The sequence below is a fragment of the Centropristis striata genome, chromosome 3 (genome assembly GCF_030273125.1).
Source record: "Centropristis striata isolate RG_2023a ecotype Rhode Island chromosome 3, C.striata_1.0, whole genome shotgun sequence".
Classification (NCBI taxonomy): Eukaryota; Metazoa; Chordata; class Actinopteri; order Perciformes; family Serranidae; genus Centropristis; species Centropristis striata.
The window spans coordinates 35,331,532-35,346,260 of NC_081519.1; the positions used below are offsets into that span (position 1 = coordinate 35,331,532).

General features: G+C 37.5%; 1 protein-coding gene across 1 annotated transcript; it reads left to right on the top strand.

The window, feature by feature from the left end:
• Positions 1–2,402: 2,402 nt before the first annotated feature.
• On the top strand, positions 2,403–11,227 carry LOC131969026 (immunoglobulin-like and fibronectin type III domain-containing protein 1). The gene is made up of 15 exons (XM_059330140.1): positions 2,403–2,435; positions 2,545–2,740; positions 3,276–3,389; positions 3,482–3,644; positions 3,747–4,019; positions 4,922–5,046; positions 5,222–5,363; positions 5,470–5,763; positions 6,508–6,684; positions 6,818–6,946; positions 7,095–7,403; positions 8,321–8,406; positions 8,495–8,687; positions 8,823–9,119; positions 10,708–11,227. Exons 1-15 carry the CDS (start codon positions 2,422–2,424, stop codon positions 11,073–11,075), a joined length of 2,880 nt encoding a protein of 959 aa, XP_059186123.1. The 5' UTR covers positions 2,403–2,421; the 3' UTR covers positions 11,076–11,227.
• The last annotated feature ends 3,502 nt before the right edge of the window (positions 11,228–14,729 follow it).

A 14,729-nucleotide genomic window follows, 5' to 3' on the forward strand; every position in this document is an offset into this window, starting at 1 on the left:
TACCATTGAAATACTAGAGAGGAATAAGGCTGACAAAATGTGTCAACCATTTCTCTTTCGCTGTCTTCACCACCACAGGAGGGAACTAAGGATGATAGCGCTGTTGACATTGCGGCACCTCCACTTTGTCATCAATCCCGTCATTTGTCAGGAGAAAAGTGTACTTACTTATTTTATAATATAAAATGTATTAGCTGATATCAATTTCTATTAAAATAAATAAATGACAAAAAACAAAATTTTAACTGGGTTTTAGTGTTTTGTGATGTATATGTTTGCCTTTTGACAAAAATACATGTAGTCTAATCCAAAAATACATATTAGCAACGACTGTTCAAGAAATTAAAGGTCTTGCCATGATGTTGCAGCTGCAATGGTTGGTTGACAAATGAGAAAGTACATACTGACCTCTTGTGAAAACCTAGTGTAACTGCAACCAAAGGTAAAATCACCGTGTGTAATGCCCATCTAACGCGACCATGACTTTATTCTTGTGGGGCTTTTTTCATAAATCTTGGATTTCACTGACATCAAAGATAAAATTTAGTTTTTTTACATTTAAAATTAGAGCTTTAAATACTGTGATACTATGCAGCTCAACAAATATTTTTAACCATGTCCAATGCCATGTTTTTTTTAGGCATGTTGTAACAGTGTGAATACTGAAAATAACTCTGCTGTCACAAACAAATCACTATTGATGTGTGATTTCTGGTATTTCGCCTATATTTGTTATATTTTGTTATATTTGTAACAACTTCTCACGGTTGAGTTAACCATTATTTTCTGGTCTTAACAGTGGCTATCAAGAAAAGGTCCAGAGTTCCCGGGGTTATGATTACTCAGTACTTTGAGCAACTGCCTTTGGGAAAGTCAACACCTGACATCACTCGTAAACCAATGGGAATGACCACTCTAGAAGGTAAACAACTAAATCCACAAAGAAAATCATTGATTGCAACAGCATTATCAAAAACTACCTTTAACTGTATCACCGCTGTATGGCTCTCCATATATTATTTTTTTAGGTAAAAAAGCGTCTTTCAAAGCTATGGTTAGTGGAGAGCCGACACCAACCGTCACATGGGAGCGTAATAAGGGCAAGATTGACGAAACTTACACGATCAGATATGATGAAAGAGCTCAAGAGCACTTTTTTGAGGTGAGAAAACAGTATTTAAATAAAACACAATATATATGTTACACTTTGGTCACAATCCACTCACTCTACAATATCTGATTTGTATTAAATATTTATTTTCTTATACAATTATTGTTGTTGTGAGTATGGAAGTTAGGTTCTTTGATTGGTTGTCAAACAACTTCACAGTACTCAATTAGAAAAACAAATTATTCCTGTCGATGCAAGAAAGAACCCACTATTAACCACTAAAGCTGTAATCTAACTATGATAATATTGCTTTTTCAGATCCTCCATGTAAAACCAGATCATGCCGACACCTACAAATGTTTTGCCACTAATGAGTATGGACAGGCTGTCTGCAGCGCAACCCTTAACGTTACTGCAGGTAGAAGACACATTATTACTAAGCCATGTGCTCATTGTTATTTATTAAAATGAAAGTTAATATGCTGAAACTTTCTCCATTCACTAATGATTTCATGCTTTGTTGTGTTTTGATTTTTTTCCCAGTTGGCTCCAAGAAGAAAGCCCAGGATGGTATGTAACAATAGACTTATGAAGGAGCTTAAGATTTCCTTTGCTATCACCCATCTTTTTCAGGATTACAGAGATTTTTTTATTGTGTTTTTTCTTGTTCTTGAACTTAAATCTCAGATACAACATCAATAATGTGTGTAGAACATGGTATTAAATACTACAAATTGTGCTGTAATAAAAAGGTCTATGCAATTGCAGAGCAAGACACTTTCGATTCAAAGATGTACAAATTAATTTGAATAAGCGTGTTTTGATTGTTTTCACATTTCAATAAGGTTAACATTAGAGATTATCAGCCTGGATGTTCAGTTCTATGAGTACAAGAATTGCAAGGAGAGAAACGGAGTGAGTCAGCGCCTGGCCACAGGCGAGAGATTATTATCATAGTTTATAAAATGAGGTTACAGGATACACATATTTCATGCACCAGCAGTGAGCTGCTTTGGACCGATCCATGTATGGGTCAGTCTATCTGTCACTGTCCGTAGAGAATCCATTCTGCAGTGTAGATTTAAATCAATACTGCAAATATATATACGTTGAAAATATCAGTTATTGGCCTCATTGATCATCTTGGTCAATCTTGGGTTTTGACAGAATCAACATAAGGTTTTCACCTCGCAGCAACAGTATAGAGAGTTTGATAGTGGAATTATTTGCCATTAAAAAAATGCCTGTATCTTGTTTTGTTTTTTTCAATTCTGCTTCATTTAGAAAATGGACAACCGGATTTCAGAAAAATGCTTAAGAAAACGTAAGTTTAAATCAGAAACGGAGTCAAAGTTGGGTTTTCTGTTGCTGTTTTTTTAAATATGTACTGATGTAGATCTCCAAATAAATTGAACTCTGTTCTTCTCTTTCAGTGTTGTTGTCACCAGAAAAAAACAACTCCCTCCAAAAAAAGACGGAGAAATTGATCCAAAGCTTTTGGAACTGCTCATCTGTGCACCAAAGAAGGACTATGAAAAAATCTGTGCAGACTTTGGAGTTTTTGACTTTCGCTGGTTGCTGAAGAGACTTAACCAGTTAAAAAAGGAAAGGGCTGATGAGCAGGCAAAGGTACCTTTCTGAGTTCAGTTTTGAACAACTGCACATGAATTCTGGATCATGCATTTTGAACCTGCAAATGTTTGATAACTGTTTTAAACAAGGATGAAAACTGATGTTGTTTTTAACACACTTGGTAGTCCAATATCAGCTACAGTTTCCTTGTCTTTTTGCTGACTTTAAAGAGTAAATCAATGCTGGTCTGTAAAGTGTATATAAGTATGTTTTCTTTGTTGAACCTCTAAACACATCTAATGGCTGGGCCAATGGGTCCGGGGTACACTTAAAAAGTTAAACAAACAGACATCTAAAACAACAAAAATTTAGGGTGTGTTATGTTACTCTTTAAAAACAAATTCTCATTAAAAAAATAGTTAAATATATAAGCATTGATTACCTGTGGCTAAACAGCCGAGTGTATCTTAAAATGTCCATCCAAAATCTCAGATGTTTCAGTGGGGGGAAAAAATCAGTCATGGCTTTAAAAGTGAAATTCAGACTATCATCTTCAGATACATACACAGGATATTTTATGTTTCTTTTAAAGGTTGTAGAGCAAGTGGACAATGTGAAACATATAGAAGTAAAACCCGATGGGACAGCTGAATTTGGCCTTGACATGACACTACATGATCCAAACAGTACGATTAACTTATACAAGGTAAGTTGACAATTTGACAAACTATTTAGAATTGTAAAGTGTAAAAAAAATAAATTTAAAAAAAACTAATCAAATCACTTTTCTCTCTAAAGGATGGGACAATGATTCCATATGGTGATGATGAAAATTCAAAGCATAGCATGAAAAAAACAGGGACAAAATATGTTTTCAGCATCAATGATCCTCAGCCAGAAGATGCTGGGTTTTACCAGGTTGATGTTGAAGAGGCAAACGTCCTAACAACTGACTTTCAAGGTAAGGTGCAACTATTGTAACTGTATTAGAAGAGGATAGTTGGATTGACAGTTGGCGAGACGATTCAAGGATAATCGACATCCGTTCTCCCTCCTCTCTTAGTGCCTGCTGTGGAGTTCATAGCCAAGATTAAGGATGTGAAAGCCTTTGAAAGTGAGGACGCCATCTTTCAGTGTGTCTTGTCAACACCCCTCAACAGAATTACCTGGTCAAAACAGGATTCATCATTCGAACATGGAGACAAGTATGAGATAACCGTCTCAGAGGACAAGCTAATTCACACATTGAAAGTTAAAGACTGTAGCATGGCAGATAATGGAACTATATATGCAATTGCTGGGGTAACTCGCAGCAGTGCCTCTCTCAAAGTGGAAGGTGAGACATTTTTCTCTTTTTCCAGGTTGCAACATTTATAAATACAATATCAATCTAATCTTGATAGCTTTATACTTGGAAGGCACTCTTTGAATGAGTTCTTGCTCATTTAAAATGTGCAAAAAAGCTAATGAATTATTCTATCGTTCTTCATTTTACATTGTTTCTGTAATTCAGCTGATCCAAATGGTAAAGGCCGCAAGGGCACCCAAACTGGGGATCAAGAGGACCTGACTAAACTAGCATTGGAACAACAGGCCAAGCTACAAAAACAGAAAGATGATTTGGAGGCAGCCAGAAGAGCACAAGCTGAAAAGGACGCTGCAGGGGGTGGAGGAGATGGTTCTGGAGATGGGACTGGTGGCAAGACTGGTGGAGAAGGGGGTGATGGAGACGGCACAAATAAGAATCTCCTGACAGATGGTGATGGTGAAAAAAAAGGGGATGGTGCAGATGATAAGAAAAAGAAGCGAGGACGAACAGGTCCTTTGGTTCCTGACACTGTTGCAGGTAAAAATCCTTGAATTGTGTGGAGAATGAATACAATAATGTCATTTAATTATATTCAACCTGGTTTAAAACATACTCTGCAGTGCTGCATGTTGACCACTAGAGAGAGACATAATCTAAAGAAGGAAACTAGCAATGTTGAAGGCCTACCACAGGAACAGGGATGTTGTGGTTCATTGATTTACCTATGCTTAAAAACAGAAACCTGAATTCTCATGTGTAACCTCCTTACCTTTATTGGCTCTGTTTACTCTGCACTATTTATGCAATCAAACACTAAATGGTACATTTTAATACAATAGTACATTTACCACAGGTTACATGAGTTCAAAGACAAGGCAACATAATTCTTTCATAATTTCTACATCTTTACTTTGTTCTTACTGTTACAGATCTTGGTGTTCAGTTTGTCAGTGGGCTGTCAGATACTGTTGCTAATGTTGGTGAACGGGCAGAGCTGTCTTGCAAACTAAGCAGTGAGACCTCTGAGGGATGTTGGTATAAAAATGGAAAGCTGGTAAGTTCCTTAAAAGAATTATGAGTACTTAGGACTACTTTCATTCATATCTCTGTTTCCTAGGTTGTAAAGCTGTAAAAGTCTATTTAAGACAAAATATTGCTTACATATAGTTGCATACTTGAAGTTATCTAAATGTTTGTCTGATGAATACATTATCTTTTTATCTGACAAGCTAACCAATGGGGATGGGGTAACAATTATCAAAGATGGAGCCTGTCACAGGTTGATAATTGACTGTTGCTCAAAAGATGATGCAGCTGTTTACCGCTTTGAAGCTGAAGGGCGTAAATCAGAAGCAACACTTGATATTCAAGGTTTGAATGAAAATGAATAACACAGTTTGGTATCAATTGATAAATTATCCAATGAGGTTAAAAGGGTTAAAGTTTTTGACAAAGCTTTTTTTCTCCAACACTGAAGATCCGCCAAAAATTGATGCTGATGCGCTAGGAAAATTCACAAAGCCAGTCATTATAAAGGCAGGTGAAAATGCCGAATGGAAGCTGCCATTCTCAGGTGGGGCACCGATGAATATTCAGTGGTACAAGGATGATGACGAGCTTTTGCCCGCTCTTAATGTGAGGATTGACACATCGGATACTGAGAGCAAACTACGCCTTGTTAAGTGTCAAAGGAAAGATGGTGGAGATGTCAAAATAAAAATAAAAAACGAATTTGGTACAACTGAGGCAATTTCCAAACTTATCGTACTGGGTGAGTTAAAAGTTTGCCAATGTGTTATACATTGTACTGCATGTATGGTGATAAATGCTTTGCTATTAGTATGCCTTATTTTCATTTCATCAACAGACAAACCTACACCACCACAAGGGCCTGTGGACATTATGGAAAGTGCTGTCACATCTGTCGAGTTCAAATGGAAACCACCGAAAGACAATGGTGGATGCCCAGTCACAAACTATATCATAGAACGCCAACAAATAGGGCGCAATAAATGGTCAAATCTTGGTGAGATCCCTGGCAGCAACCCAAGTTACAAAGATTCAGACGTGGACCCTGGGAGAAGATACTGCTACCGGATCAGGGCCAAGAACGCAGAAGGTGTTAGCGATTACCTGCTGACCGAGGACATACCAGCTGGTGTATTACGTAAGTCTTTAGCTGGAGCCTAATTTAGGCTAAAGGGTTATTTTTCCTTCTGCCTGTTGAAAATATCTCAACTTCTTGGGAAGCAGGTAAAGTAACCACACAGTGAAACAAACAAATCATCAAATTTAAATCTCTTACACCTGGCCTGATGACCTTTATCACCTGTGCGTCACAAAAATATTTGAGCATTAATTAAAAGGAAAATTACATAATTCAACTGCTTTGGTGGAGGTAATAAAAGTTTCTTTGAGAATGCACACACAGCGAGGTGCAATTTTATGAATAAAGCATAGTGTCCTTGACTCCAACATAATAGAAAATAGTAAAAATGTCATATTCTCCACACAGGTTATCCCGGCTCCCCAACAGCACCTAAAGTGGTCAGTGCCTTTAAAGACTGCATCAATCTTTCATGGTGTCCTCCATGTGACACTGGAGGAACCAAAATAGTGGGATACAATCTGGAAAAGAACAAGAAAGGCACCAATTACTGGAGCCTTGTAAACCAAGGAGGGCCTATTGCAGGTATCCAGCTAATATAGCAGCTGCATGAATATATCAAATAAACAAATGTTTAAAAATGAATGCCTACTATGCATCTGCCTACATAAATGAACAGATTTTGTGATATGATTACAATTTCTTCCTTTTTCCACAGATACAAAGTATGCAGTGAAAGATGTTTTTGAAGGGGCAGCATATGAATTTCGGGTTGCCGCTATCAACCTATCAGGTGCTGGAGATCCAAGTATTCCATGTGAAACAGTCATCGCAAGAGATCCAATGAGTAAGACTGGCACATTAAATTCTTAAATGTGACTACAGTTTTCTCACAGTGAAATGGCATGCTGTTCAACATAATGATGTCTGTAGCTCTTTGGTAAATATAAAAGCACAGCAGTGTTGAGCCAATAACCTCATTACTGTAATTTCAGAACCCCCAGGCAAAGTCACAGACCTGAAGTTAACATCCTCCAATTATACCACCTTTTCACTGGCTTGGACTAAACCTAAAGAAATGAAAGGGGTAGAGGATGAAGCCCAAGGCTACTACGTGGAGATCAGGCCAATAGAAAACCTTGAATGGACCCGTTGTAATACCCTCCCAATTACTCTAACATCCTACACGGTGCTTGGCTTGAAGGCAATGGCCACCTACTGGGTGAGAGTAATTGCCACCAATTATGGAGGAGATGGAGAACCTCAAGGCTTTGACAATTACATCATTGCCATGCCTCCTCCTGGTAAGAACATTTGAAATTTAAATTAAGAACTTGACAATTGCTATAGTATTCTACATTATTCCTACAAATGTGCATGATGTTACAGCAAATAATCAGTTTTTCTTTCACAATAAATTAGCAGATTAAAAAAAACTCCACAGGTGTCAAAGATACTGCACAGGCAATAGTTTGTTTTTGTTTCTCTACAGTGATCCACCACATTTTGTTTCATATCCACAAGGCTATACTGGATATTGCCCTTAAAAGGAGGAATTGTTGTGACAAGAAAGTTAAGACAGGAAATGTGTTACAACACAATTTTGGACAAAACAAAACAAAAACAAAAAACTGAAGTTGAAATGCAGCTTTAAAAACCAATCTGATATAGCTAGCAATTTAAATAAATGGTATAACATCAAAACAACACTGTTATTATTTTAAACCAAAGGAGTTTCATGCACATCACTGATAACAGGCTGGCAGTGTGGATATGTTTATATTGAGACTGCTGGCTTCTGTTTGTTTATTTGGTCATGCCACCTTGCAGTTCACTCATTTGCAACACTCTGTGATAGAAATAGGTTCCAGTGACAGATCACAATGTGGTATTTTTAACAGCTGGTGTACCCAACACAGTGGAACATCAGATAATGGTAAACAAAGGATTAGACATGGACCTGAACATATACAGAGTGATGAACTTTTAAAGAGGTCTTTATTCCAATCCTGTATATCTCTTTGTGACATCCCTAACTAAGTCTACAGAAAATAGAAAAGATAACAAGAATTCAGTCTTTGTATTCTTATCTAATCTCATCAAAATTATTTCAAATATGCAGAGAATTAAACTATTTAAAAGTAATTAAAAAAACTACCACGCAGTTTGCATGTTTAAAAATTACAATAATCTAAACAGTTATTAAATTTCACCCTCACAGTGAAGCCAAAGTTTAAAGATGGCAACATGAAGACCTTTGTGGTCATAAGATCTGGAAACACAGTCCGTCTGAACATAAACTTTGAGGTAATGTACCAGAGATTTTCCTCCGAATGGATTAATTTAAGTGTGCATGTTATTTAATTAAAAGTTAATGCGATATATATGCCTACAGGCCTCCCCCTTTCCAGAAATCTCTTGGCTAAAAGATGGTATTCCATTGCCGAAACATGTAACTATTACCAACTCTGATAAAGGCTCTCAACTGTTAATCCCCACATCTGAACGGTCTGACAGTGGCATCTACACCATTACTGTTAAGAACATTGTTGGCCAGGAGAGCTTCAATGTGGAAATCAGAGTGACAGGTACAACTCTAATGTCCATGAATTGAGAAACAGAGCTAGAATACTGTATAGAGCAAGTACTGTTTGTTGCATTGAAAGATACACTTGTGTAACTCAGACCTCTGTGTCTCTCTGTGCAACTAAATATGGTTTTAGATGATCCCAGGCCTCCAGGTCCAGTGGAGCTGGATCAGAACACCCCAGGAACAGTGACTCTGTCCTGGACTTCCTCTCCAGATGAGAAGAGGGATGACAGACTACACTACATGGTATCCAAGCGGGATTCCTTCAAACGTGACTGGAGGACAGTGGCAGACAACCTCTTCAACAACAAGTTCACAGTTGTCAATATTGTACCTGGACGGGAGTACTACTTCAGAGTATTTGCTAAAAATGACATGGGTCCTTCAGCACCGTCTGTATCCCCCGTGTTTGGAACCACAAAGGAAAAAGGTTTGAGCCCCTGATTTAATGACAACAACATCTGAATCATGGTTCAGCACTAAATCATGGTTCAGATCTATTTTCCTGAAAAAGCTGCTTCAGTATGCCACTTGTACATGTATTTTCAAATTTAAAACCGCTGCTCAGGACAGGTCAGGACTGTTAAACTCTAGTGACCCATCAGGTAAATACTGACCTTGAAAAGACTGGCTCCTTGAATGAAATTAATTACAGAGGATTAAAAAAACTTTAATGTGAGATTCCATAATTTTAAATGTTTAGCGTTTTTGTCAATTTCATTTTTGGTCAGAACCATATTGGAGTAATAAGAGAGCTAGACCAAAGCCAGAACCTCTAGACTTTGTTCCAGGGTTACGAAAAACTAATTCAGGGTCACAATGACAAAAATCAAACCCTATAACATAATTCCCATGGTAGAGGTATGTTAATGCACCAGGTTGGGCAGCGCACAAGGGATAGTAAAAACAGGGTCAAAAATAGAAGCAGCAGATATCCCGACTTTAAGTCTCTAGTATGAATCAGACTCGAAAAGCGCTGTATGCTGTGTTTCTTGTAATGCAACTCCATAGGCCTATAGCCACAGATACTTTTCAGCTGTTCACACAGGCTAATGCTACAGTAGTACGGGTATTCAACCTTGTGATGAGTGCACTGACTTTCATACATAATCTAGACATAGCACCACTTTAAAACTCTTTTGGAACACCATTACCACAGCTTGACAAACTGAGGTACATGATGCCAACAAAATAGGAAACTTAGGCAATAGAAACTACAGCTAACAAGTTTGAAAGCTCATATTAGATGACAGCAGGGGTGTCAGGATTCCCCAAATCCCCAATTCAATTAGTTTTTGCATTTTAGGTCATGATTTATTTCAATTTCCGATTTGACATATTTTTCTCACAGCACTAAAGGCTATATCATTGTTAGATGATGAAGTCCTGATTCATAAAGATCAAAATATCATTGATTCTTTTTGCCGTCGCAGCTGTCATTTACATTATCAATTTATTTTTTAAAAAGACAAGCTGCTGTTCATGGTGGCAAGTGTGATATAACTGCCATATTCTGCTGGAATGTACAACACTAAGGACATATGGTCAAATGTTCTTTCTCACTGGTCCGACTTCTGATTTTGATAATAGAAATTGAAAGCACATTTGGATCGATTTGTAATTTAGAATTGAGATTGTGACACCCCTAGATTGGGGCATGCATAGATACAATCAATAAAGAAGACACAGTTAACATAGTACTCACAATGCTAAACTAGCAACATTTAAGAAATATATAGTATTTTGAGTACAAACAAAACCCATCAATTTTTACTTTGTGAAAATCCCAAAGGTTCAAATTGTTATAGAAAGTGCTGTAGTAAATATTAAGTTCTCTTAGAACATGGAAGGTATTCTCAGCAGGATGCATCAATGGGATCGCAGGACTCACAAATAGAAATGTTATTTATTCAATTAGTCGAAATGATCTTACAAGGCCACTGGTATGAGTGTAGTATTCATTATTATGATTATTATTCTGTAAATCCTTTAACTCAATGCATGTCTTTGTGTTTCAGAAAAATTCCTAGTAAACATGCCTGAGAAAAAATCCCTGGACTTCCAGTCACCTCCATCATTTCTTATTCCCCTGAAAAGGCGCACAGCTCCACAGGGTTACGAGTGCTACATGACCTGTGCAGTTAAAGGTGATCCAGCTCCACGTGTGACGTGGTACCGCGACAATATCAGCCTGAACACAAACACAAACTACCACATCAGCAATGTGTGTGGTGTCTGCTCCTTGCTCATACTAAGAGTGGGAGCCAAAGACAACGGGGAATTCAAAGTCGTCATTCAAAACAAACTGGGGATAGCCGAGTCCTCAATGACGCTGAATGTCAGAGGTATTACCACTTGTACAGTACTTGTATTTGTACACTTGTAAGGTTTAACGAGCGTACATTTTTCCTGTAGAGACTGATGAAACATTTCAATGCAGAGTAAGAAAATAAAACAAGCTGATACTATCAATATGTCTTTTTTTTTACAGAGTAAAGAAGACCTGCGGCTGCTCGACAGAAGCTATTTTACGGTGTTTTAAATCAGTTACCCTACATTTGGTTACAACTCATACACCCTTAAGTTATTCCATCTCCCTCAAGCATGATGCACCTATATTTAAACTACAACTTTAGAAAGCTCCGGAAAAAAATAATTGTGTCTTTGGGAAAATGTTTTATGCTCTTCTATCTTACTTTGGAGATATTACACCACCCTGCTTTAATTTACTGAAGATGAGGTAAAAACACTTAAACACTTAAAGTAATAAATTGTTTAGTTCCATTGTGTTCAATGATTTTAAAGCATATGAAACAAAACAACTTAAAAACGTATTTTATTATTGATTCGTCTCGCCCTTTAAGAGAGTTACAGTCACTTAATGCTGAGAAATCATTGACCACTAGCAGCCCTATGGGGCAAAGTTTTCATTAGCAGATCCGCATTTTTCTTATATCTGACGCATGAATACACATACGTAACACAGAAGTGCTTTTAGCAGCTTAATGTTGTACTAGATTAAGTAGAGGGCTTTGTAAATGAATGTAAACTCTGATATGATTAGACAGCTACTGCAGCATTTTACCCTAATGTCTGTACGTTCTGTTTTCCACTTGGCAAAGCAAATTATTGTCACAATTTTGTTGTGTCACAGTTCATCATTTAAAAAAGGCAATCAACATGAATCCTCTAAAGGTCACTTTACTTTGCCAGAGGGTTTTCTTATATTTCCGTTGGAGTATATGGGAAATATTTTCATGGAGGAAATGTAGTTTAGAAATTATCTTTTGGCAGGTTTTTACCCACTGTTTTGGTTCTGGAGAATGAAAATTATGCAAGAGAGACCCTGTGAATCCTCCAGGGCTTGATATTATATTTTTGAGGCACTTGTCAAGGCCCAAAAGTGACTTGGTGGAGTAAAAATGAAAATAACTTACTTTTTAGAATTCAACAATCAGTTAAACAATTTATATTCTAATCCATCAAACCCAATAAATCTTCAGAAATGCCTCTACATAACCTGCTTTTGCTATCTTATTTTGCTCATGACAGACTTGTATTTGAAATGCCAAATGACAGGCCATCTGCATGTGACACTGAATGCATCCAACTAGTGCCGTGACACATCTGGAACTCTGCTTGCCACTGTAGAGTGGATACTGCTGTTACACAGTGTTCAGGCATACACTTACATCATTTAGTCACTTATATTAATTTGGCATTACATATTAAAAAACAATAAAAGCTGCTGAAAAGTATTTTTTATTAGTTAATTCAGTAATTACCTTAGTTGCAGAAGCACATATGGCAGCCATCGGACGACATGGAGACTAGATGGCTTTGGTACCTTCCTCTCAAGGGCCTCAGCAATCCAGTACAGCTCCCTGGGAGCTCTGGGGAGTAATTGTCCTGGTAATATAGGCGTATCAGTGAATTCTGAAGCTCATGTTGGCATTTTCTTTAGATGCTTGAGTCACACCAATCTCCAGGTAATATGCTACATGGTTGAAGTCCCTCAGAGGCCGAACTGCCACCCCATTCCTGCATCCCACAATGACTGCTGCTCCATCCCATCGCTCCCAAATCCTTGCAGTCGTCATTACCAGCTTCTTCAAAGACTTTGAAGGAAACACACAAAAAAGAGAAGTCAGTTGGGAGCCACACAGATTAAAACAATCTAAGGAAACCATTGGTACCAACCATGTATAACCCTCCAAGGTGGAGTTAAATTTTAGTGAGGGAAAAATTGACTATGTTCAAAGGGGTCCTTTGACCTCTGACCTTAAGATATAATAATGAAAATGAGTTTTATGGGTACCTAAGAGTGTCACATTATATAAAAGTCCACCTTATGCTAATATCATGTAGTTTAAGGCAAAAACCCTGCAGTTCTTCTCATGTGGTACAAATGTGTTACTTTCGCCTATTATTTGAATATTCCAGCATACTGGTGTCACTAAACAGTCTTTGAATTGCAAAAAGTTGAAAAGCTGAGGCTCTTGTGGATTCAATGAGCCCAATCTAATTCATGCGTGTTGATGTTAGTCCCCATAGTAGCATTTTTATTGTTGTGTCACTGTATAGAGTTTAGAAAATATAAAGCTTTTGACACCAAATCACAGTATTGGTTTTTCTATGGTGTTCCTCGGGTTCTTGGCTTCTTTACCACTTTTATCAATTCACGAGTTAAAACAAAATGGGTAAAATGTCACAACAACAGCCAAAACTGTTGCCATTACTGGTGTGTTACATTAAGCAGCTAAAAGACAGTCCTGGGAACTGTGGTTCTTACCCTTTACACAGTAAGAACTATTACACTCAGAGGCAACTTGATACATGTTCATGCCAATGGTTTCACGCTGTTCCACCAATCGATAGTTGGTGGCCACAAACTGCTCGGAAACTAACTACTACACATGAGTGAGTATGTTTGTGACGTACTGCTGGGAAGTGGCACCAGAAGTGGCATGTAAATAATAGCTTTTGGTTAAGTTAAGAGCTACTTGGAATGTGCTTGTGCAGTTTTATTTTCTAATCAATTTCTACTCTACTGCATTTCAGAGGGAAATGCTGCCTTTTTACTCCTCTACCTTTTTATGTTTAACCTTCATTCATATCTCATTGAGACATGGGTTCTTATGAGAGACCTTATTAGATCTTATCAGCAGACCCTGCAGATGTTCTCTCCAGATTTTTAAAATTGTTGGTTAAATCCCCCATAATAAATAATGTGTAAAATGTGTGAATAAGCTCTTCAAATATGATGCATTACAAATAATAATAATAATATAATAAACTTTATTTATTGAGCACTTTTCAAAACAAAACGTTACAAAGTGCTGAACAGCAAGTAAAACAAGCATACAAGACAGAAACGAGAACATAAAAAAACATGTACAAATCAATTCTAATATGACTGGTAACCAGTGAAGAGAGGCTTAAACAGGGCTAATATGTTCAGATCTCTTGGTGTTGGTTAAAAGTCCAGCAGCTGCATTCTGCACAAGCTGAAGACGAGACATGTTTTTTTCAGTTAGTCCAAAGTATAGAGAGTTGCAATAGTCTAGCCTTGATGAAATAAAGGCATGGATAACCTTCTCAAGATCAGGCCACAAAAGAAATGACCTGATCTTAGAGATGCATCTTAATTGATAAAGACATGACTGCACAACAGTTGAAACTTGTTTCTCGAGTGTGAGATCGATGTCAAATGAACAGATAAATCAACAAATAAATAACACAACAGCACACAACTTGGTCATATCAGGACCAATTTATAATGCAGTTTAACACTCTGAGTTAATATTTGTTCCTAATGCCACTGCACTGTTAGCTTATTAAAGTCATGCATGCAGCAGATTTAAATCTAATTTAGTCTTTTGACACTGTGGTATTGTACCTCAGTGGTGGATCTGAGCTCTTCTGCACCACTGAAGTTACATAACATGCTGTCACATGCTGCCCCCCACCCCCCTACACCAGCAGTTGCTGTGAATGTCGTAGGGGGTCCAATGAATGGTTAGGTCAAAGGGTCTAACTA